The sequence below is a fragment of the Schistocerca piceifrons genome, chromosome 3, assembly GCF_021461385.2.
Source record: "Schistocerca piceifrons isolate TAMUIC-IGC-003096 chromosome 3, iqSchPice1.1, whole genome shotgun sequence".
Classification (NCBI taxonomy): Eukaryota; Metazoa; Arthropoda; class Insecta; order Orthoptera; family Acrididae; genus Schistocerca; species Schistocerca piceifrons.
This window is the reverse complement of record NC_060140.1, coordinates 115,791,521-115,818,695: the sequence shown is the minus strand read 5'-3', so window position 1 is coordinate 115,818,695 and position 27,175 is coordinate 115,791,521. Positions and strand designations below refer to the sequence as shown.

At 40.5% G+C, this 27,175-nt stretch overlaps 1 protein-coding gene across 1 annotated transcript in view; it reads right to left on the bottom strand.

Moving 5' to 3' along the window:
- Window positions 1-27,175, bottom strand: part of LOC124789473 (lysophosphatidylcholine acyltransferase) — a 642,390-nt gene that overhangs the window by 11,553 nt on the left and 603,662 nt on the right. Inside the window, exons 5-6 of the mRNA XM_047256841.1 lie at window positions 25,666-25,820; window positions 7,061-7,198 (exon numbers count right to left, since the gene is read on the bottom strand). Coding sequence (XP_047112797.1) covers window positions 7,061-7,198; window positions 25,666-25,820 — 293 coding nt within the window. The remainder of the gene's footprint in view (window positions 1-7,060; window positions 7,199-25,665; window positions 25,821-27,175) is intronic.

Here is a 27,175-nt window from a genome sequence, read left to right as displayed (position 1 = left end):
TCCTTTGACATCACTTCTAAATACAACTCATAAAATAAATAATGTCAGTTTTATTTCATTTAATCAACATGTGATTCTTATTTCCAGTGGGTTGTGATTCGCTATTGCTAAAATGCACAGAATGTCATCATGGTGCATTATTTTATGTAATTCAACACAAAATATTCACAAACTATTTGGAAAACTGGCAGAAGCCAACTTCGTGGAAGATCAGTTTGGGTTCTGGAAAAGTGTAGGAACACACTGAGCAATACAGAACCTATGACTTATCCTAGAAGATAAGCTGAAGTAAGGCAAATTTCTACTAGATTTAGAGAGAGGTTTGACAATGTCAGCTGGAATACTTGCTTTCAAATTCTGAATTGAATTAAAATGAATTTTATTTGATCCTGTAAGATTACATTGTGGACAGTAAATGTACATGTAATACAGGACATGTCAAAGTAGCAACATTCATCATCACTTATTTTTCTACCCCCTTCAGCTTACATTTTTTACATCATTGATAATGAATAACAATATATACAAATTTAATGGCGTAAGTATTCTGCAACACTGTAAAACTCTTTTTCAATGAGATAGTCTTTAAGTTTCTTTGGAAAGTCATTGTCAAGTACACTATCTTGCAGGTTTTTAGGCAGACTTCTTAGTAGTCTGATTCCAGAGTACTGGGGTCCTTTTTCTAACATTGCCAGTTGGTGGGGTATGCTCCGTTCTTCATTCTTCCTTCTTGTATTGTGGGTGTGTACACTAGCATTTGTAATCCAGTCCTCACTACCATTTGTGATGTACATTATTGTCTTGTATATATACAATGATGAAAAAGTTAAGATACCTAACTTATTGAAACACTTTCTGCAAGTTTCAGGGGTCTTTCTTATTAAAATGGTCCTAATTGCGTTTTTGTGAAGGTAGCAGGAACAAAATGCAAGGAGATAATATTTATTTACAACAAACCACGCTGTGATTCTCAGAGTTGAAGAATATGAAAGAGAAACAATAGTTGAGAAGGCAGCGAGAGAAAGTTGCATTCTCTCCCCAATATCATTCAGTCTGAACACTGAGTAAGCAGTAAAGGTACCAAGGGGAAGTTTGGAAAGGAAATTATGGTTCAGGAAGAAGAAATAAAAACTCTGAGGTTTGTCGATGACGATGTAACTCTGTCAGAGATGACCAAGGACTTGGAAGATCTGTTGGCCAGAGAGTATGGGGTGTCATACAGAAGTAAAGATGAACATCAACGGAAATAAAACAAGGATAATGGAATGTAGTCAGGTAAATCAGATGGTGCTCAGCTAAGTAGTTTCGAAAATGAGATGCTAAAAGTAACAGATTAGTCTTGTTATTTGAGGAACAAATTAAATGACGATGATTGATGTAATGAGGATAGATAATGAAGACTGCAAGTAGTAAAAAAATCATTTTTGTAAAAGAGAAATTTAAATGGTATGAAATCTTTTCTGAAGGTAGTTACTTTGAATGTAACCTTGTACTGAAGTGAAACATGGATGACAAACAGTTCAGATGGGAAGGGAATAGAAGCTTTTGGAAAGTGGCTCTACAGACGAAGGCTGGAGATTAGATCAAATTACTACTGAAGAGGTAGTTTATCGAACTGTGGAGAAAAGAAATTTATGGAACAACTTGATTAAAAGAAGATACTGGTCAATAAGACACATCTTGAGGTGTCAAGGAATCATCAATGGAGGGAAGTGAGAGTGATAAAAATAGCAGAGTCAAATCAGGGCATTAATACAGTAAGCAGGTTAAAATGGATGAAGAGGCTTGCACAGTATAGACTAGTGAGGAGAGCTGCATCAAACCAATCTTTGGATCGAATATCAAGGAAGCAGCAGCAGCAGCAGCAGCAGCAGCAAAATCATACTGTTGTTATTGTTAGATAATTTTATTCTGTAGCATGGACCACTTCTATATCTGAATGGCAAGGGTTGCTGCCTTTGGTGCAGACAGACACAGGTTCAATTCCAGGTACCTCCTCTGAATTTTATGAGGTAGAAAGGTATGGAAAGGGGTCCACTCAGCCTTGTGAGGCCACAGAAAGAGCTGCTTGAATAACATGGCACTACCCAGTTCACTTACTTGCAACAACAGTTGGAAGTACTGGTGACATGATGGTGACACATCTGACGATCATAGAATGCTTCTTGTAGGCAGCACTCAGTCAGCCTGACTAAACAGGCCTAAGGCCTATCAATAAGTGGCATTAATGTTTTTTTTCTATTTTATAACATTGTATTTTTATAATGTTGTGTGCTTGGTTTACTTAATTTGTAACTAAATATGAGCTTGTCTTTCATGGCTGATTTTTCAACCTTTGTTTCAAGCAATTTGCACTGATGGTGTGAAGGCAGTTCTGTGACAAGTTCTTCCTAGACTTATATCTAGTCAGCTTATTCAGCTACTGCATTACCCAAATTAATAAAAAATAAATAAAAATAAAAAAAATTAATATTCTCTTCTGTATGTTACGTTTCCAATAAAACCATTGAAGCCAAGCCACTCTCAAAGTAGCAGGCTTCAAATGTTTTCTTCAACAATTTAACAGTTTTAAAGCTCACAACAAAAGGGAGTACAGCACTAGTAATACAAACATTATCAAATTTTTGGTTAAAATTCATGAAGTCCTGCAAGAGGAATGGTGCTGGTAACTTAACAGACTTTACAATGAATGAAAAGTTTTGTGCAACCAGACGAGGAAGAAGAGAGATCTTATTAACACGACTAACATGCTTGGGAATAGGTGAGGCAGGAGGATATAAGTATTTCCTGAAGCTTAAATGCTGAAAAAGATGTCCAACCTCCATGTCTGGTGTATATCAAAATGGAACAATGTGTTGCCATTTATCGGCATTGGTTTGTTGGTTAGTTGGTTGTGGGTTAACGAACTGAACAGTAGCAGCAGGGTCATCAGTCCCTTGGTGCACATGTAGTTCATCTGGAGGTAGTGAAGCCTGCCAACAATGCATTGTGAAGAGGAAAGCATGTAGGTATGATAAAATATTGAAGGCAATACTGATCCCTATGAGAAATAATTTACTGAGAAACATATGGATCAGACCGGTATGTAAGTCACAGCAGACAAGGGGTCTCCCATGGCTAATCCATAGCAAGAGAAACCTCAGCCGCATCCAACCCCATCAACACAATTACAGAGCAAAGAATGCCTTACAGTCAGAAATTTAGAACAGTGAGAAGGGTAAAATGTACTAGGTATATCAGATAGACTGTCAATAATAAATACAAGAGGACGAAGATGTAAGGGGAGAATAGGCGTCCCTGGGGCCCTGCAAACAACAGTAGTCATCCCACCCAGTCATCCAACCCAATTCATTAGGGATTAAAGAGCACCCTCTTATGAACAGAGTGATACCCCTAAAATGTAAAATATGGTATGGTAGATGGAGAGGCAAACTGCATTTAAAATCAATTAAAACAGAGTAAAAGAGGGTTGGAAGAGGGACAGCTGGGGGAGGAGGTAGGGTCGTATGTTTTCCCTGACACAGAATGCAGCGGGAAACGTCCCAACCCCAAGCATCCTGCTGTCACCCCAATGGTAGTTTAAAATATTTTATCTTAGAATAAAAACCACTTCCATCGAGATAAGGGAGAACCAGTTCAACTGTCTGCAAATCATCTTTAAATATCAGAGGCAAAGAATTCGGGAGACCATGCTTAACATGGAGAGCCAGTAAGAAGGGGCATTCCACCAGAATATTAGTGTCTGTAAGACTCCAGACCCACAATGTTGGGGTTGCTCGTTTCATACAATAAAATTAGGGTTTAAGCTGGTATGACCATTGTGGAAGCAACATACAACAGTGTATTCCTTCCAGAAGGAACAGGAGGAGGAGTGCCAAGCAGCAGTAGTCTCCTCAATAGTGTGGAGTTGAGAGGATAGTAGCCCACAAAATGTTGCTTCATCTCAGAGTGTGCAAGGACCTTATTTGTACCTGGAAATATGCACCTGGGATCATCAAACTGAATACAGGGCAAGTAATCGCTTCTCTAGCCAAATGGTCAGCCAGATCATTCCCTCGAATATCCAAATGATGTGGGATCTGGAGACAAACAACTGGGCAGGAAGTATGGTTAAGATCAGGGAGAAGGTCATGAATAGCAGGTATCACAGTGTGACAAGAGTAACAATGATCAGTGGCCTAGAGGCTGCACGCTTAGTCACTGTAAATTAAAATACAGTCAGGGGAGGCTTAGTTAACAAAATGTAGGGCTCTGTTAATGCTATTAGGTCCTTAAAAACACTAAACATTCCCAACAACAAATGTTGTTCCTGACCAGAGGAAGACGTAAAAGCGTATCACATTCTATCCATAATTTTAGAGTTGTAAGTGTAAATGATGGTACCACCCAGATACTCTTAGAGAACTGAAAGGAACACACACCAGAAAGTCGGAGGCATAATGAGCTTTAGGACCACGGAATAGAGCTGTTTTAATTTGTGGCTTGAGTACCAACAAGGGGGACAGGAGCAGCTTTCAACTGGTAACCCCACACAAAGGCGTGTGTCAAGGGGTTGATGCCCTTGTATGCAAGAAGAATGTGATACATTGGATAATGAGGAAAATATAGATGGTTGAATCAGAACAGCCATTGTGTTGGTTCAATCTGGTACATTTCATGAGAAAATATCCACCTTGATGCCATGTAACCCACTCTTGTACTCTCTCCATGGGCACCACCAAGCTACAGAAAAGGCTATCTGGCATGACGGTTGTTGCCTGGAGTACTGATGGCCCAGGAATAAAGGCATACACACCTTGGCATGTGTGGAGAGCTAACAGCTCAGGCATCAGAAGTCAAACCCTTTGTTGTTGGGAAGTAGTATGTGCTACTTCACGGCCTTCTGTCCCATTTTGTCTACGCTACAGAAAAAGCTTTCAAAATGGAGAACAGACTGAGTAGGCAACAAAAATTACTTCAACTGACAAGTGATGCATGAGAAATGAATGGAGATGTTGATGAGAGAAAGCAGAACCTATGGGAATAGCTGGGTCAAAATCAGAGGCTGCCTCCACAAGAAGGAAAAAAAAGTAATGACAATTGGAGATGTGAAAAGATATGGGAGCTACAACAGCTCAGGGCCCTGTGCTCACCAAACAAAAAAGAAAAAAAGACTGCTTGTCAGTATTGCACACAAAAACAAATGATAAAATCAATCAATAAAAGCAGTGATGTAGGTGACAACAGGAAAAACTGTCTGCCAGTGTTCAGTGAAGATCAGCAACGATAATAAACACAGAAGCACCTCCAGAAAGTCAAGGTACTTGGCTCTTCTTTTGTTTGGGATAAATTTATAGGAACAAGACACACAGAAGACAGACATAACTTAGCCTTACTGACCCTCAAAAATTAGTGCCACACTGTGATGAAGAGCTGCTCCCAGCATTCACATCTGTTGAAAATGTTGATGGCATGGCAATGATAGTAAAATTTCAAGATAAAGAGCAATTGCTGGAAGTGCCTGACATCTGAACACCTGCAGGAGAAGAGAGAGAGGGAGAGAGAGATTATTTTTACTGATAACCAATAAAATTCTGTTAAGCAGCAAAAGTTGACTGAAGTGTGCCTCTAAAAATAAAAATAAAAAAATTGTACCTTCCTTTCGGTCATCACATTTAGGGTAATCTTTCTTTTTTTTCTTTTGGTTCTAGTTCATATCACTGATGATGCAGCTTCTGTTACAGGTGTGATCCTTTTAAAAAGATTTACAGAAGCCTCAACACAACTCTTTAAGAAGATTTACCATAACTAGCAGCAAGAAGTGTCCAATGATACCTGATCTACCATTTGGTTTCTATTGTATCATCACTCCACATACAAACAAAACGATCATTATTGAGAACTTTGGTGGCAATACAGAGAACAGGGTATCATTCAGTGGTAAGTCATTCTAGGTGCATGACAAAGGTAATTTGTGTATTCAAAATATATTTGCTTCAAGACCAATTTCACTTATCTCATAGGGTGAAGAACTCTTTAAGAACAATAGGTATTTTTCTTGTTCTTGCATTTAAAGTCATTTATTATGATTTCCTATTCATAAGCCAATTGATGAATTATCAGAATACTGTCCTGGAAATCAGTGTGGCTGCTTGTGAATTACATTTTCAACCATATTTGCTACTCTGTTCCTGAAACTGTCACTCTATTCTTTGTGATAATAATAATGATGAGGATGATCCAGGAAAATATTGCAGAAGTTATGTTGCAAGCAGCCAAAGGTGAAAAAGAGGAAGAAGAAATAAAATTGACTAAAGAGGTACAATTGGCATGAATGTTAGCTCAGAACACTTTGTAGCAAGTACTGCGGTATCCTTGTATGTGTGTCTATAAATTTCTTTCAGAATTAAAAAGGAAATAGAGGAGAAGGTATACCACTTTTGAAGGGATTTAACAAATGTGTATACTATTTTCCAACTTCATCATTTTTGGGGATCACCTAGCAGTTGTCAGACTGATGAGAAATTTTACGCAAACTTTTTTTTTTTTTAACAGCGTTAGGAGTAGGAGTGGGAGTAGCAAAATTTTTCCTTCTGGTAAATTACCTATAACTATGGGCCGTATATCACAATGCACTAGCACCAGTTGCATTACATCTGAGTATGTAAGGGCTTACCAGGAGTCCAACATTCATTCCCACTTCACAATGGCCATGGAGTACTTGATTGAAAGCTATAGCATTTTTATCATTTCAAGCAGCTGGATACTTGAGAACATTTTATCTGATGTGAGACTATGTTTACTCTCGTTCAGTTTATGGACAGAACTTCCTGTATCTCACAATGTCCAGTCATAATGGAATCTGCAGTAGTTTCACTGACCCCACTCCCTGATGCATGCACTGCTATGCAACATGTTATAATGGATGTAGTCAAAGTTTTCTTAGTGGAATGTCTGTCCATCATTTGTGAATAAGATAATTAAATTGCACAAGACATATATGGTATTGTGTGTGCCCACACACACACACACACACACACACACACACACACACACTGAACAATGACTGAGAAATATTCACCTTGCCATTAATTTCCGTACATTATTGGCGTAAAGTTTGGGATCTCTCTTCTCATCTTCATTTGGATGGTAGACAGGCAGAAATTCTATGACACAGCTACTGTGAACTTGTGTGAGAGTAAGCCACAGCAGTTTTAACCTGTGAAGCAAGCAACATATTATTTCAGGGTTACCCATAATGTTAGAAAAGGATTTACACTGTACAGAGAGAAACTCTTTATTCATCCATCACAAACTATTAAACAATTATGTATCTCCTTGAAAGTTGTGGCAAATGGGCAAACAGAAATTCACAATTTCACATGTTACAAAGACACATTTCACTACCAGTAACAGTATTGCCACTTTTCTTTGAAATATATGATAGTTGTAGCCTAAACAATTTACTTTTAAATATAAGATATTCGCACTTTGTACATCTTTGTTGCCATGCTATCTTATATAATATAGAGTGAAAATGACATAAAAGAGATACGATTTGGGCTCAAAATGCAGCTGATGATGGGGTCACTACAGTTGCGACCAATGTGAAATTTAGCAAGAATGTATTGCACCTATAAAATGGGAAATGAGAGTAGAAGTTTATGTTAGTCTCTTTTTCAGTCTGTTTGAATCCTTCATCCTCACTGATTCTCTATTCACATAAGCTTGAATTCTTGCAATCCTTGTTGCACAGATTCTGTATGACAATGGCATTATATTTTACCAGCTGTATCTATTTTTTGTGTATGTCATTTCCGCACCTGGTACATGTGATCCTTGATAACTGATACCAGCTACATTGTGCATGTCAAAAGTAATGAAGCATGAGAGAAGAAAGGGAGATAAAGTTTACAGTAAGAATACAAACTAGATATGCTCTCAGTTAAGAAAATATCTATCCAAAATGATAAAACGTAGAACTGTTTTGAAGTATACCAATTCAAATAGAGGGACTGATAGAAACTTGTTATTTCTTGTACTTTTCCATACTTTCCCAACTACAGAAATATGTAACACTTTCAAACATCAACTCCACCACAGAGGGCCACTAACTCTCCTGCTACACCCAGGACTCCCAGATTTAGTGAGCTTCAACTATCCAGCAAAAATTGATTGAACATCATGGTCTTTCAGCGAGTCAGCTCCAAGATGCAGAATGATTGGTTTTTTACTCAAGTGTAAGAATGAACTTTGGTGTCCCCTTCCTACAGACAACAACATTTGTCCTTCTGGCAGGACTTCACATTACTGGCAGAAAACTTGACCCCAGTGGTGACTCCTGAACTCTTCCATAAGCAACCATTTCAAGTCTCTCTGACAATAAACATTGTGTGGAGTTCAGAAGTAAGCCCATTGCCTCAGCTCTCAGCTGTAGACAATAGCAAGCATTCTTAACTCTCAGAATCTAGAAACGTAACAAATTCCCCCAGATGCTTTATTGACAACTAGAATAAAGGCTCAAGGTTGGTTGTCAGTTGGACTAGACTCAAGTAAGCAACATTGAAATCGATTTCTTTTACTTTGGTAGTGCCACTAATTTATGGAGGGGTATGTAATACTAAAAAAATATTTAACTTTCATAAAAGCAGCGAGTTCAATATACGAGGGTTGGAACTTAAGTAGTGGCAACTATTTGTTCACAACCGATACAAAAGAGTTACATGTTTGAACCGGTTACTGTCCTTCAAAGTAGTCACCAGCATTGTGTAGAACCCATTGCCAGCGATGTGGAAGGCGTAGTATACCGATAGCAGAGCTTGTTCTGTTGATGGTGCGAATGGAATGGGTCGAATCTCTGGAACAGTTCTGAAGCGAATGTCACGAAGTGGTTCCTTCGTCTTCGGAATCAAATCAAAGTCACAAGACCTAAGTCTGGGGAGTATGGTGGATGGTACAGTACTTCCGAGTCCCATTGACCGAACAGAGCAGCCACAGCTTGCGCTGATGTGCCCGCGCATTGTCGTGCAAAATAATGGTTGGGTTGCACAGAAAGTGTCGCTGCTTCTTTTGCAAAGCTGGTTGCAGGTGATGCTCCAAACATCAACAGTAATACTGTGCATTGATGGTCTGCCGTGGAGGAATGTAACGCGTTAGGATAACACCATCAGTCGTGCATGAAAATCACCATAACTTTAAACTGCTCCATTCGCACCATCAACAGAACAAGCTCTGCTAACGGTGTACTACACCTTCCACATCACTGGCAATGGGTTCTACACAATGCTGGTGACTACTTTGAAGGACAGTAACAGGTGCAAATGTTTAACTCTTTTGTATCGGTTGTGAATAAATAGTTGACACTATTTAAGTTCCAACCCTCATTACTAAGACAAAGCTTTTATTGATAGTAGACAGAGAAGTGAGCATTTTACAGCACAGTCAAACTTTTTCACCCATAGTAATATAACAACAATATTATTTTCAAATGGAATTGTGTTTAACAGGGTTTGAAACAATGAATGATACAATGATGCAATACTTGTCAAACATAGGAATACATGTACAATTATACTATATTTGCTTAAAAATGGAGATGGTACTGCACTGTTCTGAGACACTTTGGCCTCAGATTTATTCCTTTTTTCTTGTTATTTTCAACAATTCTTTTCATTACATCATTTAATCTTTTTTTCATGAACTATTTCATAGAATTATCGCCTAAATCCATGTCATTGAATTTCTCAGCATCTAAAAATTGTAAATTGTGAATGAACTTAAATCATGATTTTTCACATCTACAAAACAAAAATATGGAACTGTAGAAGTAACAGAGTTTGTGCCCAGATTGAGATCAAGTTAATAATTGAACTGTGACTATTAAATGTAAGTGTAGCAGAAATGTAACAAAAGGCCTTCGGGTGTGTGCACAAACTCAATGGGGTGGGTACACATCAATTGTATTTGATTGGTAAGCAAAAACATACGTATCACATTAGTGTAACTCAGTTCTGAGCAATTAAATGGGTTATGACAGAATCACCGAAAAAAAATGTTATTCCAACACTGATAAATGACATGTCTACAATGTAGGAAAAGACAGATTGCCACTTATTGTGCAGCAAGTTGCAGACAGGCGCAGTTAAAACACACTTACGTAAAGTTTTCAGCCACAGCCTTTATCAGTAAAAGTGTACAGGTGGGAGGAGAGATGAACACTGTATGGTGGAGAGCACGGGGACTGGACTGCTAACAGGTGCAGCATCAGAAGATTGTGGGGCAGAGAGGTGGGGAAAAAAGAAGCTAATTGGAGAGTTGCAGGGAAAGATGGGTGGATATGTTGGCAGAGGGCTGCAAATAAACAGGGTGGGAGATGAGAATGGGGAGGAGATAGTAAGACAGAGGGGGGTGGAGACTGCTGGGTGGAGGATGTGGGGACAGTATGTTACCATAGGTTGAGGCTGGGATTATTACGACAGCCAGGAATGTGTTGTAAGGATAACTCCCATCTGCACAGTTCAGAGAAGCTGGTGATGGAGGGAAGGATCCAGGTGGCTCAGGTAGTGAAGCAGCCATTGAAGACAAGTGTGTTGTGTTCAGCTGCATTTTGTGCCACAGGGTGATCTACTTTGCTCTTGGCTACAGTTTGGCAGTGACCATTCATCCTGGTGGACAGCTGGTTGGTATTCATACCAATATGAAAAGCTGTATAATGGTTGCAGCAGAGCTGGTTAATGACATGGCTGCTTTCACAAGTGGCCTGGCCCCTGATAGGATAGGCTAAACCTGTGCCAGGACTGAAATATGAAGTGCTGGGTGGGTGAAGCAGGCAAGTTTTGCTCCTGGGTCTTCCATAAGGATATGATCCTTGAGGTAAGGGGTTGGGATTGGAAGTGGCATAAGTATGGGCAAGGACATTGTGAAGGTTGGGTTGGTGGTGGAACACCATGTTAGGAGGGGTGGGAAGTGTATCAGGCATGATGATAGGTAATCGAAGCCTTGGCAGAAGATTTGGTTCAGTTGTTCCAGTCTGGGGCAGTTCTTGGTGATGAAGGGAACACTCCTTCATGGCTGGTTCTTGAGGGTGGTGGGAGGATTGTGGGTGTGAGGGGAAGTGGCAAAAGAGATCTGTTTGTGGCCTAGATCTGGGGGATAGTGCCTCTGTGTGAAGGCCTTGGCAAGACCATCATACTGAGCAAGGAAGTTTTTGTCACTGCAGATACACTGTCCCTGGGTGGCCAGGCTGTATGGATGGGATTTTTTGGTGTGAAAGGGATGAAAACTGTCAAAATGCAGGTACTGATAGTGGTTTGTGGGTTTAATGTGGACAGACGTGCACATAGAGCCATTAGAGAGGAGAAGGTCAACATCTATAAAGGGGGCATGCTGGGTTAAGGAGGACCACTTGAAGCGGATGGGAGGGAAGCTGTTGACGTTGTGAAGAATGAAGATAGGGTGTCTTGGCCCTGAGTCTAGATCATGAAGGTATCATCAATGAACCTGAACCAGACTAGGGATCCAGTGTTTTGGAAGCCTAGGAAGATGATCTCTAGATGGCCCACAAGAAGGTTGGCATAGGAGGGTGCCATGTGTGTGCTGCAGATTTCTTTATATACCTTCCCTTCAAATGAGAAGTAGTTGTGGGTTAGGAAAAGGTAGTGAGGTGTATTAAGAATGAGGTAGTGGGTTTAGAGTCTGAAAGACATTGGAAAAGTTAGTGTTCAACAGCGGTAAGACATTGGGCATAAGGTATGTTGGTGTGAACAGTGATGAATAGCAATCCAGGAGGTAAAGGGGTGAGTCAGTGAGTGAAGTGGTTGGTGCCTTTGACATGGGAGATTAGGTTACGAGCAATTGGTTGGAGGTGTTGGTCAGTGTGGGCTGATATTCTTTCGGTGGGGGCACAATAACCCACCACAATGTGGGCATCCACAGTGGTTAAGTTTGTGGAGCAGGTAGAAGGCGGTTTGTGGGGTGTCATAGGGGTAAGGAGGGAAATAGATTCAGGAAAGATGTTTTGGGAAGGGCCTAAGGCTTTAAGCAGGGACTGTAGTGTGTGTTGGACTTCTGGGTTGGGATCACTCTGGCAGGGTTTATAGGTGGAGGAGTATGATAACTGGCAGAGGCCTTCTACCAGATTGTTACTGCAATTCACAACAGTAATGGTGGAACCTTTATCTGCAAATAGAATCATCAGATCATGGTTTGCTTGGAGGTTGTTTCTTCTACTGAAACATTGGTGTCCTGAGGGAGGGACCTGGGGAAGGATGGTGAGGTTCAGTTGGAGGTAAGGAATTCGGTATTCCTGGAAGGTGACCAATGGGTGGTTACATGGGAGGGGGGGGGGGGAGGGGGGAGGAGGAAGGATCACAATTGGATGGTCATATAAACTGGAAGAGGCACGGTTCAATACTGGGTTAAGGGTGGTTTTCCTTGGAGGGATTTATGGCAAAAAAAATGCTTCCATTGCAGGTATTGGAAGGAGAGTAGTTTTTTTGACAAGTCCAGCATGCTTAAATTTGGGTGTAGACTTAAAATGCCTATATGATGAATTGGCTAAGTTAAAAACTGTCTCTGAGGGAGGGACCTGGGGAAGGATGGTGAGGTTCAGTTGGAGGTAAGGAATTCGGTATTCCTGGAAGGTGACCAATGGGTGGTTACATGGGAGGGGGGGGGGGGAGGGGGGAGGAGGAAGGATCACAATTGGATGGTCATATAAACTGGAAGAGGCACGGTTCAATACTGGGTTAAGGGTGGTTTTCCTTGGAGGGATTTATGGCAAAAAAAATGCTTCCATTGCAGGGATTGGAAGAAGGAGAGTAGTTTTTTTGACAAGTCCAGCATGCTTAAATTTGGGTGTAGACTTAAAATGCCTATATGATGAATTGGCTAAGTTAAAAACTGTCTCTGCGTTATTACAATTCAGAGTGAAAGTACCTGTGTCAATGTAGACTCATTCAATCAATACAGAAGGTCTAAGAACTTGTATAAATATGCAAATGGCATCAGAGAATCAACACCTTACTTACAAAAACTAGCAATAAGTTAACCATAATGTGTGAACATGAACACATCAAACATGAAAACACTCATGGGTGCCTGAAATCAGTGAACCTAGCACTGAAAACTTCTCCAAATGAAACCAGAAAAACAAAAGTAAATAGAGAGAATAATTCAGACAAAAAAAACTCAGCAATATGTAATAGTATTTGGAGACAGCTATAGAAGAAACATTGCACACAAACTGAATGATGTAGTGTCTCCTTTACTGCTTTTGATGTAATACAGCCAGGAGAACTCTTCCGGCAGTGCTACAGAACCATAGCTCCCTTAATGAACTCTCAAACAACAATTTTATTACAATTATTGGAGACAGTAATAATATTTACAGAAATGAGGACTTTCATGCTATAAGGTGCTTATCTGAGTGGTATTGGTACTTTAACAGTTGGTACTTTCAGCTCACATAAAGTCATTAGTATACCACTTAGATATGACTTACCAAAAGACTCACATGTAAATAAGGAGACAGAGAAAATTAACAGACAATTTATGATGATCAGTGTAGCTTTCAAAAAAGTAGTGTTTGTAGAACTACTGTCCTCAAGACAACTACTCACAAAACATGGACAGCACTACAAAACTTTTCGAAAGTCCAATATTAGTAACCTGTTAAGTAAAAATGGAAAAAAAACAATGGAAATCAGTACCAAGGACACAATTTCACAAAACCCACCAAAGACCTATCAATCCACTCACAAAGATACCTCTACAGGAGAACATCTAAATAACAACCAAGATGGGACCTGGAAACCATAATCTGTAACAACAGTGAGCCCACTCAGGACAACAACAGCAGCAGCAGAACCAGATCCAGCCTCAAAATTAGCACCAACAACATCTACACCTGTAAGTGTGTGCTTAAGACCAAGGCTGAATACATCTAAGAAGGGGGATTTTTCTACCCTCCTTTAAGAAAGGAGTAACCATAGCATCTCCAAATGAGCTTGAGATCCACAAGCTGTCAACGAATCTTGTCAGTCAGTTAAATGTAACAAGGTTGTGTCTAATAAATTTCATCAATGTACAATGCAATCTATAAAAAATTCTTTGAACTAAAAGTTTATTTTCAAAATATGCAGGAACTAAAAGTAAATGACTTATGTATTTTAATTAGAAATGGAAGTGATCTGTCAGATGCACAGATATTGTGTTGAATGACCAATTCATTAGGTCTCTTGAAATAGAGAGGTTGGGTTGTTTGGAGGGAGAGACCAAACAGTGAGGTCACTGGTCTTATCGGATATAGGGAGGACAGGGAAGGAAGTCGGCCATGCCCTTTCAAAGGAACCATCCTGGCATTTGCCTGGAGCGATTTAGGGAAATCGTGCAAAACCTCAATCAGGATGGCCGGACGTAGGATTGAACCACCGTCCTTCCAAATGCGAGTCCAGTGTGCTAACCACTGTGCCACCATGCTCAGTTTTGAAATAGAAAGTGATCTGTTAACATAATTTAGACTTGAGTCACTTTTCAAGAAAAAGTTTTAAAAGTGGAGGGAGTGGCATAGGTGTAAAAAATGACATTACTGCCACACCACCAGACAAATGCAATTCCCACAGTTTTGAAGAAGAAATAGAACTGTCAGGCATAGAGCTTGCACACTTGACTGTTTATATAATAACAGTTTACAGATCACACTATAGCAACATGAGATGCTTCTACAAAAATCAAGCATTAGTGATAGAAAAATTAAATGAAAGAAAATCTTATAGTATTTTAAGATGTAGTGATTTTAACATTAATTTTCTCTCAGGAGACACTAGTCATATATTATGAACAACTGCAACCTTGATCCGATGCTCAATTCCCTACTAGGGTAACAAACTGTAATATCAGTTGCCTGTACCAAGTAGCCAGTGACATCAATTGCACAGTATCCTCTGTAAATTTACAGTTCTCAGACAGCAATGCACTAATTAGGCAGGTTAACTTGCCAATGAACATGCTTCTACCCAGAAAAATGTATGATAACCTCCTCACACAATAATTAAATAAAAACAAATTATTATGAACATTGGTACAGGAAAACAATGCTCAAGTGACATTAATCTAAAAATAAATGGAAAATCATTCTTCAGTAAAAAAAGAAACAGAAGATGCCGTCAACCACTATCTAATAAAAACAGTTGAAAATGTGACTGACAAACTCAAGAATAATCATCTCTTGTCTCCTAAAATTAGGATCAAATTTATGCCGTGACACATTCTTCTTAATTCCAACATCAAAAACGGAGATACAAAAAAAATAATTCATAGGAAAATGAACCATTGGCTCACATAATAAATGGCACATTTCCTGGTTAGCTCAAAACTCCAAAAATCATACCTGTTGATAAAAACATTATATATATATATATATATATATATATATATATATATATATATATATATATATATATATAAAAGATGATGAAACTTACCAAACAAAAGCGCTGGCAGGTCGATAGACACACAAACAAACACAAACATACACACAAAATTCTAGCTTTCGCAACCAATGGTTGCCTCGTCAGGAAAGAGGGAAGGAGAAGGAAAGACAAAAGGATATGGGTTTTAAGGGAGAGGGTAAGGAGTCATTCCAATCCCGGGAGCGGAAAGACTTATCTTAGGGGGAAAAAAGGACAGGTATACACTCGCACACACACACATATCCATCCACACATACACAGACACAAGCAGACATTTGTAAAGGCAAAGAGTTTGGGCAGAGATGTCAGTCGGGGCGGATGTACAGAGGCAAAGATGAAGTTGAAAGACAGGTGAGGTATGAGCGGCGGCAAATTGAAATTAGAAATTAGCGGAGATTGAGGCCTGGCGGATAGCGAGAGGAAAGGATATGCTGAAGGGCAAGTTCCCATCTCCGGAGTTCTGACAGGTTGGTGTTAGTGGGAAGTATCCAGATAACCCGGACGGTGTAACACTGTGCCGAGATGTGCTGGCCGTGCACCAAGGCATGTTTAGCCACAGGGTGATCCTCATTACCAACAAACACTGTCTGCCTGTGTCCATTCATGCGAATGGACAGTTTGTTGCTGGTCATTCCCACATAGAACGCTTCACAGTGTAGGCAGGTCAGTTGGTAAATCACGTGGGTGCTTTCACACGTGGCTCTGCCTTTGATCGTGTACACCTTCCGGGTTACAGGACTGGAATAGGTGGTGGTGGGAGGGTGCATGGGACAGGTTTTACACCGGGGGCAGTTACAGGGGTAGGAGCCAGAGGGTAGGGAAGGTGGTTTGGGGATTTCATAGGGATGAACTAAGAGGTTGCGAAGGTTAGGTGGACGGCGGAAAGACACTCTTGGTGGAGTGGGGAGGATTTCATGAAGGATGGATCTCATTTCAGGGCAGGATTTGAGGAAGTCGTATCCCTGCTGGAGAGCCACATTCAGAATCTGATCCAGTCCCGGAAAGTATCCTGTCACAAGTGGGGCACTTTTGGGGTTCTTCTGTGGAAGGTTCCGGGTTTGAGGAGATGAGGATGTGGCTCTGGTTATTTGCTTCTGTACCAGGTCGGGAGGGTAGTTACGGGATGCAAAAGCTGTTTTCAGGTTGTTGGTGTAATGGTTCAAGGATTCCGGACTGGAGCAGATTCGTTTGCCACGAAGACCTAGGCTGTAGGGAAGGGACCGTTTGATGTGGAATGGGTGGCAGCTGTCATAATGGAGGTACTGTTGCTTGTTGGTGGGTTTAATGTGGACGGACGTGTGAAGCTGGCCATTGGACAGGTGGAGGTCAACGTCAAGGAAAGTGGCATGGGATTTGGAGTAGGACCAGGTGAATCTGATGGAACCAAAGGAGTTGAGGTTGGAGAGGAAATTCTGGAGTTCTTCTTCACTGTGAGTCCAGATCACGAAAATGTCATCAATAAATCTGTACCAAACTTCGGGTTGGCAGGCCTGGGTAACCAGGAAGGCTTCCTCTAAGCGACCCATGAATAGGTTGGCATACGAGGGGGCCATCCTGGTACCCATGGCTGTTCCCTTTAATTGTTGGTATGTCTGGCCTTCAAAAGTGAAGAAGTTGTGGGTCAGGATGAAGCTGGCTAAGGTAATGAGGAAAGAGGTTTTAGGTAGGGCGGCAGGTGATCGGCGTGAAAGGAAGTGCTCCATCGCAGCGAGGCCCTGGACATGCGGAATATTTGTGTATAAGGAAGTGGCATCAATGGTTACAAGGATGGTTTCCGGGGGTAACAGACTGGGTAGGGATTCCAGGCGTTTGAGAAAGTGGTTGGTGTCTTTGATGAAGGATGGGAGACTGCATGTAATGGGTTGAAGGTGTTGATCTACGTAGGCAGAGATGCGTTTGGTGGGGGCTTGGTAACCAGCTACAATGGGACGGCCGGGATGATTGGGTTTGTGAATTTTGGGAAGAAGGTAGAAGGTAGGGGTGCGGGGTGTTGGTGGGGTCAGGAGGTTGATGGAGTCCGGTGAAAGGTTTTGTAGGGGGCCTAAGGTTCTGAGGATTCCTTGAAGCTCCGCCTGGACATCCGGAATGGGATTGCCTTGGCAAACTTTGTAAGTAGTGTTGTCTGAAAGCTGACGCAGTCCCTCAGCCACATACTCCCGACGATCAAGTACCACAGTTGTGGAACCCTTGTCCGCCGGAAGAATGACGATGGATCGGTCAGCCTTCAGATCACGGATAGCCTGGGCTTCAGCAGTGGTGATGTTGGGAGTAGAATTAACGTTTTTTAAGAAGGATTGAGAGGCAAGGCTGGAAGTCAGAAATTCCTGGAAGGTTAGGAGAGGGTGATTTTGAGGAAGAGGAGGTGGGTCCCGCTGTGACGGAGGACGGAACTGTTCCAGGCATGGTTCAATTTGGATAGTGTCTTGGGGAGTTGGATCCTTAGGAGTAGGATTAGGATCATTTTTCTTCGTGGCAAAGTGATATTTCCAGCAGAGAGTACGGGTGTAGGACAGTAAATCTTTGACGAGGGCTGTTTGGTTAAATCTGGGAGTGGGGCTGAAGGTGAGGCCTTTGGATAGGACAGAGGTTTCGGATTGGGAGAGAGGTTTGGAGGAAAGGTTAACTACTGAATTGGGGTGTTGTGGTTCCAGATTGCGTTGATTGGAATTTTGAGGTTTTGGAGGGAGTGGAGCTGGAAGTGGGAGATTGAGTAGATGGGAGAGACTGGGTTTGTGTGCAATGAGAGGAGGTTGAGGTTTGCTGGAAAGGTTGTGAAGGGTGAGTGAGTTGCCTTTCCGGAGGTGGGAAACCAGGAGATTGGATAGTTTTTTAAGGTGGAGGGTGGCATGCTGCTCTAATTTGCGGTTCGCCTGTAGGAGGATGCTCTGAACAACAGGTGTGGATGTGGGAGAGGAAAGATTGAGGATTTTTATAAAGGATAGGAGTTGATGGGCGTGTTGATTGGCTGAGTGGATGTGTAGGTGAAGGATTAGGTGGGTGAGGGCAATGGATTGTTTGGTTTGGAACTGGTATAGGGACTGATGGAAAGAAGGGTTGCAGCCAGAGATGGGAACTTTAAGTGTGAGGCCTTTGGGGGTGATGCCAAATGTCAGACAAGCCTGAGAAAATAAAATATGGGAGTGTAATCTGGCTAGGGCGAAGGCATGTTTGCGGAGGGAATGTAAATAAAACTAAATGGGGTCGTTGTGAAGGTGTTGTGAGGGTGACATGGTACTAGAAGGTGGAAAGTGGAACACAAGGCTGAAATGAAAATGAGAATAAATATGAAAAAATATATGGGGAGAGATAAAGGTAAAATTAGAAAGCAAATGGAGATCTGGTGTGAAAAAAGGCGAAAAAGGGTTGGTTAGGGCTGGGCTATGTTGATCCTGTGGTGAACTTGTGTAGGTAGATAATGATGTGCATAAAGGTTAGGTGGTTGTGTTGCCGCCAAAACACGTTAAAGGGTGGAGAAATTCGGGAAAATTTCGAAAAAACTACGTGAGGATGTATTAAAAGGAGTGGTTTGGTGGTGGCAGATTATGGAAATGAAGCTAACAATTGTTTGATGAAGAAATAATGACGTTAAAACCTGTGGGAAGCGGCTAAAAATGATCGGTGATGTGAGAAAAACGGAAATGGAAATAAAGCAAAAGTTATTAAAACTGCCGAAAGGGTTGTTTAATAGCTAAAAGGAACTGTTTGTGGACTGGAAACGGGGGATTTTATAGCAGCAAAGCGGAAAAAAAAAAAAATTTTTTTGGTTATGGTTTCGAAGTGATTTACGTATTATTACGTATTATTGCCCAAACTCTTTGCCTTTACAAATGTCTGCTTGTGTCTGTGTATGTGTGGATGGATATGTGTGTGTGTGCGAGTGTATACCTGTCCTTTTTTCCCCCTAAGGTAAGTCTTTCCGCTCCCGGGATTGGAATGACTCCTTACCCTCTCCCTTAAAACCCATATCCTTTTGTCTTTCCTTCTCCTTCCCTCTTTCCTGACGAGGCAACCATTGGTTGCGAAAGCTAGAATTTTGTGTGTACGTTTGTGTGTCTATCGACCTGCCAGCGCTTTTGTTTGGTAAGTTTCATCATCTTTCTTTTTAGATATATTTTTCCCACGTGGAATGTTTCCCTCTATTTTTTTTATATATATATATATATATATCTCTGTGTGTGTGTGTGTGTGTGTGTGTGTGTGTGTGTGTGTGTGTGTGTGTGGGGGGGGGGGGGGGCGTGTGCGCGTGCGTGTTAGAAAAAGACCTATTGCTTGAAAGCTAGTATGAATGCTGTTTCCTGTTACATGTTACATGTTTCTGGACTCCACACCTTTTCCTTATTTTACACACTGATTTGTTCAGGAAATTCCATTATTGTTATCTTTTGGAATAACTGCAGGGCATAGCATTCACTCTCTCTGAGTAATGTGATTATTGAACAGAAAGTATTTCCAGGAAGAAACATAGGACTCTCGGAGCTAACTTTATTAACAGTCTGACCATTGCATCACTGGAAAAGAAATTTTACAATCTTGTTTCATCCAAATCATTTAGATCAGGCAAAGTTTTCTTTACTGGAAGTTATTTATAATCTTTTCCCTTGTACTGTAATTACAGACTTTACTTTATATATTAGTAATTATAAATAACAGATCTCTTAAAAACCACTGGCCATTATAAAACATCAGGAGATAACATTATTTTACTAATTGTGCATGTAAAGCAAAATAGGTGCTCTGGGGACATACAGACTGCAGAAATTATTACACAGGGCTGCCAACTCTGACAGTAAGAGTGGCTCTAACCTAGCTGGGCATCGAGTCAAACTGAGTTCAAATGACAGGTATGGAGCTCACCGGGGTGGCCAAGCGGTTCTAGGCGCTACAGTCTGGAACCGCGTGACCACTACGGTTGCAGGTTCGAATCCTGCCTCGCGCATGGATGTGTGTGATGTCCTTAGGTTAGTTAGGTTTAAGTAGTTCTAAGTTCTAGGGCACTGATGACCTCAGAAGTTAAGTCCCATAGTGCTCAGAGCCATTTGAACCATTTTTTGACAGGTATGGATAAGTCATCCAGTGCTGCTCCAGCTCTAAGCTAGAGTACACCTGTACAGGGGCTAGTGACAAATTACTGCCTGTGCAGACGATAGGTGACTTATGTTCTGTACACAGTGGCACCCGACGGTATTGTGCCTCTGCTGGGCCCTTATGATGATGATTATGACGACGATTATGTGGGACTGATGAATGCAATCTGGTAATGTCTGTTCTCTTTGGAGACTCCACACACATGTATGTTGATTGTGCAGAACCAGAACTCTTCTTGCCACTGCTGTGTCCAGTGTTGTCATTAGGTTCACCACTGTTAGCTCACCTCTCCTGCTGCTGTGTAAAGGTACGGCACCACAATGGTTACTGTGCTCACAGTCAATAGTGCTCCAGATGCCATTACATTACTTCTCTGGATACTGATCCCACTGCAAGCAAGCCCATTTCCTGATGAAGTTAGGTGGGTGTATGATCTTGCACAACCTAGCAAACAGTATGTCTGTCTGGTCAGACACTAGTCACATGGGGCAGTGAAGATCCTGCATGGAATCGAGTATGGCTCTCCTGAACCCAACAATTCTATATTCACATCACAGTCATGAGATCCTCACAACATAAACAGCAATTTCTCACAATGATGAACTGCAGCTCAATAGGTCACGATCTTGTTGCTGTCAATTTCTGACACATTCTGATATGGATTCCTCTTTCTTACATGAGGCATAACAGAATCTTCTCGCAAGCAACCAACAGACAAACTCAGTTTCTGAATGACAAATCTTCTGCATAATCTTCCTTTATACACAGAAGGTAGATGGCATTAGTCCTATTGTCTTTATGTTCTTGCACTGATACAGGGTGTTTCAAAAATGACCGGTATATTTGAAATGGCAATAAAAACTAAACGAGCAGCGATAGAAATACACCGTTTGTTGCAATATGCTTGGGACAACAGTACATTTTCAGGCGGACAAACTTTCGAAATTATAGTAGTTACAATTTTCAACAACAGATGGCGCTGCAAGTGATGTGAAAGATATAGAAGACAACGCAGTCTGTGGGTGCGCCATTCTGTACGTTGTCTTTCTGCTGTAAGCGTGTGCTGTTCACAATGTGCAAGTGTGCTGTAGACAACATGGTTTATTCCTTAGAACAGAGGATTTTTCTGGTGTTAGAATTCCACCGCCTAGAACACAGTGTTGTTGCAACAAGACGAAGTTTTCAACGGAGGTTTAATGTAACCAAAGAACCGAAAAGTGATACAATAAAGGATCTGTTTGAAAAATTTCAACGGACTGGGAACGTGACAGATGAACGTGGTGGAAAGGTAGGGCGGCCGCGTACGGCAACCACAGAGGGCAACGCACAGCTAGTGCAGCAGGTGATCCAACAGCGGCCTCGGGTTTCCGTTCGCTGTGTTGCAGCTGCGGTCCAAATGACGCCAACGTCCACGTATCGTCTCATGCGCCAGAGTTTACACCTCTATCCATACAAAATTCAAACACGGCAACCCCTCAGCGCCGCTACCATTGCTGCACGAGAGACATTCGCTAACGATATAGTGCACAGGATTGATGACGGCGATATGCATGTGGGCAGCATTTGGTTTACTGACGTAGCTTATTTTTACCTGGACGGCTTCGTCAATAAACAGAACTGGTGCATATGGGGAACCGAAAAGCCCCATGTTGCAGTTCCATCGTCCCTGCATCCTCAAAAAGTACTGGTCTGGGCCGCCATTTCTTCCAAAGGAATCATTGGCCCATGTTTCAGATCCGAAACGATTACTGCATCACGCTATCTGGACATTCTTCGTGAATTTGTGGCGGTACAAACTGCCTTAGACGACACTGCGAACACCTCGTGGTTTATGCAAGATGGGGCCCGGCCACATCGCACGGCCGACGTCTTTAATTTCCTGAATGAATATTTCGATGATTGTGTGATTGCTTTGGGCTATCCAAAACATACAGGAGGCGGCATGGATTGGCCTCCCTATTCGCCAGACATGAACCTCTGTGACTTCTTTCTGTGGGGACACTTGAAAGACCAGGTGTACCGCCAGAATCCAGAAGCAACTGAACAGCTGAAGCAGTACATTTCATCTGCATGTGAAGCCATTCCGCCAGACACGTTGTCAAAGGTTTCGGGTAATTTCATTCAGAGACTATGCCATATTATTGCTACGCATGGTGGATATGTGGAAAATATTGTACTATAGAGTTTCCCAGACCGCAGCGCCATCTGTTGTTGAAAATTGTAACTACTGTAATTTCGAAAGTTTGTCTGCCTGAAAATGTACTGTTGTACCAAGCATATTGCAACAAACGGTGTATTTCTATCGCTGCTCGTTTAGTTTTTATTGCCGTTTCAAATATACCGGTCATTTTTGAAACACCCTGTATGTTCATCATTAGTGTATCCCAGCATCTGGTACTCTCCATAAAAATTTGATGTTTGTTGCATCTCACCTTCATGGTGTCACAATTTTAATGTACATATGGTTGAAGCTGCAACTCAACTTCCTATCTCCTTTAAAAGGTATCTGCAGTATGATCTAGGAAGATGAAGTAATCACATATTGTGACTGCATGGTTCTGTATATGAAAATTTTCTTTCCCGAAGGTAAGTTCTTTCAGTAATTACCAAAGAAGAAAGCTGTAAATGAAAACTTGATACATAATTTATTTTTCTGCAAGACTCCAAACGGAAAAGTTGCCACGCCTATATGATCAAGCAGCTCTGTACTGTCGTTCATTTAATTCTCATCTATAAGTATACCTAAAAGTTCAGAGAATTTTCTCTAACATATTAACTCCTGATGATATGCCATCCTTGCCATTAGTGTTACGCCCCTTTCTATGCAGTGTTAAATATATGCAAATAGCATTTGGGAAAATAAAAAATCCTGGAACATGTAAGCTTTCTGGTTTCAGAGCTGGCTGTATGTTGCAAACTGCAGCCAAACTATATCTCTATCTTAAGCATTTAGCCACAGAATTAGGAATAATAGAACAGATGGCTGACAAAACTGGCTACCCATATTGGAAAATTAAACTCCTCAATCAGACAAAAAAACAGCACAGAAATATACATATGGTACATATACACCAGAAAAAGATGTTGGGAAGAAGTAGTTCAGTAAGTACCACAACCTTGAATTTGCTGGAAAACTTCTCTGTACAACAACAAATATTCTGAAGAACTACGATGTCAATGTAAGTTTCTACCCAAAGAACAATCCAACCTTACACTTACACAATAAATGAAATCACTCTGACAAACTCAAAAAGTCCTGATGTCCTTAAAATCAGTTACCATACCAGAGACTGCTTCTAAATAGGACAAAGTGGGAGGAATTTTTCCACATGATTCAGAGTACACTACGCTGTTTTCAATCTCAAACTAATAAGTCAGGAATTGCTGATCATCTAATCAAAACAAACTACAAAATTTAAAACACATAAATGGACTTCAAGAAGCTATGAGTTCAACACAAAGGCTTCAGACTAGACATTTCAGAAACTCATGAAATACAATGGCTAGTCATATTGCACCCTTAGCCCACCTTCAATGGAAAGAATGAAACTAATTTCAATGGAGTGTCCTAACATCACTCAGTAAATCCCTGAACATGCACACAATGTGGGTAAGGTGCTTTTACATTTCACTCCACTTCTATTTCTCTTCCCACCCTGAGCTCTTTCTGACCATTTACTTCCCCTTTCACACTCCCTTACCTGGTTACAACTTTAGGTTCATTGTTAAAAACTATTAATTCGTTACCAATCTATGGTTACTGCACACTGTATTCGTACACAACATCCAAAGGCCACATTTCTCAACCTCTTTTCGTTTGGGGTATACCAAAGTACATTTCAAACTTCCGTGACATCTCTACATCTGATTTTTTTTCTAGCTGCAAAAAATCAAATACGTAACATACATACAATAGATTTTTTAAATTATGGAATGATTTGGTGATAAATTTTTCATGTTCTAGGTATTTTATCTGTGGAAAATTAGAAGACATTAAAAATCTCACTACACATCTGACACATACTTGCGATATGCCAATGTGTCACAGCATGGCAGTTGAGAAATACAGTTCTACACTGCAAGCCTGTATGCAACCACGTATGTTTGCAAACTGTAATACTAATTTGCACTGCATGCTTAATTTCAACTTATACCACAATATATGATGACATGTAACAGTATTATGAAAAGGATAGTTGTTACTCACAATATAGCAGAGATGCTGAGTTGCAGATAGGCACAACAAAAAGACTGTCACAAAATAAGCTTTTGGCCAAGGCCTTTGACAAAGGCATTGTTGGCCGAAAGCTTATTTTGTGATTGTCTTTTTGTTGTGCCTACGTGTGACTCAGCATCTCTGGTATACGGTGAGTAGCAACTATCCTTTTTGTAATATTGTTACAGCCCCTCCTAGATTTTCCATCATTTGATACATGATTTTCCTGTAAAATATTTAAAAACTTTTGCTCAAAGATTATTTGTGGTTGTCTAGCACATATGTTGTTATCTTTGAACTATGAAAATATCCATTCAGTTTGTGGTGTAGTTTGAAACTCCTAATGTTAATCCAAAAAATGCATAAACAACATGTGGAACAGGCTTCATTGAGATGTCATATGCAACAGTAATCAGCAAAACTTACATGTATAATATAAGTTGCTAATAAAATCTGGATATATTCAATAAATTTGCATACATTTTACCATAAAATTATGAACTTCAATTGAGGAAGCATTATCGCCTTACACAGATACAAGTTTCTAACGTGTTGATATTCCACTGCAGAAGAGAGATTTGTTCAAAAAAAAAAAAAAAAATATAAATAAATAAATAAATAAATAAAATAAATTTCAATGACCTTTTTAGAAGAACCAGTGTCATATTTTTTACAGCAGTTAAATAAGCAACCCTGCACCTCACTAATTTATAAAAATCAGTTAATTTGATTTGGCCTGGAGCAAATACGTGGACAGAAACCTATCCTACACCGTACTATCTTTAAATACTGACATATTTAATAAATCTGACACTTTTATATTACGCATTACGGCACTTGTGTATGTGTATTTCAAAGAATAGGTCAGTGTGCTCTAGGACTTTCCAATTACTCTGATGTATAATCTTTACTTACGCTCCTGGTCCTTCCCAGGTCCAAGTAACTGTGTCAAGTTTGTTTGGATAACGTAAACAGACAGGCTGCACAGGTACTCCTGGGTAGAAAGCTCCTGGTTTGAATGTGATTAGACACGATCTGTTTGTACATGTTCCTTCTGGGAATATGAGCACCTGTAAGAGACATTACAACATCATTAGTGTCAAAGCCAGGTTTCTGTGGAAGGGTTAATTCAACACAGATGGAGAGGGTGTACAGATCAATGTCAGCAATTTCTAATACATTTTACGAGATGGGTATCAGCTTCTATCAATGTCAGTGCATCTTTAAATATACTTGAAATAATGAAAAAACGGCTCAGATATGAAGTTAAATTAAATAAAGCTTCTGAAAGTCTTAAGTGTTACAGTTTTTATGGTGTCTTATCTGAACCTAGTCAATTTATTTTGACATGAAATAGCTGAGATTTCAAGGAAAGAGGTGTACGAATCCCTAAAGGAAAAATGCAATAATGAATGAATATCTGCTTCATAACTGTGTTGACAGTTTGCAACTCATTGAAAGTGAATTGCAAACCATGACTGAAACCTCCATACCTACCCTTTGTGAACACTGTCCTCCTACTTAGGCCATCCAAGTACACCTCACAGACCAATTCAAAGCTTCAACTTGCCACTGAATCCTCTCCACTTCTTCCTGATCTCTGGACCCAAAGTTTGGCCCAACAAAGTGAATCAAATGAAGGAAATTATAGTGGGGATGCATGAAAGGAGAGAGAACTGATGATTTCCAGTATACATCAACACTATGGGAACTCGGAAAGATGTCGTCATCGAAAGAAACAAAACTTGCATTCTACGGATTGGAGCATGGAATGTTAGATCCCTTAATCTGGCAGGCAGATTAGAAAATTTAAAAAGGGAAATGGATTGGTTGAAGTTGCACATAGTGGGAATTCGGTTGAAGGAGGAACAGGACATCTAGTCAGGTGAACACAGGGTTATAAATACAAAATGAAATATGGTTAAAGCAGAAGTAATAACGAATAAGAAAACTGGGATGCAGGTAAGCTACTAGAAACAGCTTAGTGAATGAATTATCGAGGCCAAGATAGACACGAGGCCCACTCTCGCCACAGTAACACAAGTTTATATGCCAACTAGCTCTGCAGATGATGAAGAGATTGAAGAAATGTATGACAAGATAAAAGAAATTATTCAGATGGTTAGGGAAGACAAAAATTTAATAATAATGGGGACTGGAATTTGATAGTAAGAAATGGAAGATAAGGAAAAATAGTAGGTGAATATGAACAGGGGAAAAGGAATGAAAGAGGAAGCCACATGGTAGAATTTTACACAGAGCATAATTTAATCATTGCTAATACTTTGTTTAAGAATCATAAAAGCTGTATACATAGAAAAGACCTGGATACGCCAGAAGGTTACAGATTGATTTATATAATGGCAAGACAGAGATTTAGGAACCAAATTGTAAGACATTTTCAGGGGCAGATGTGGACTCTCAC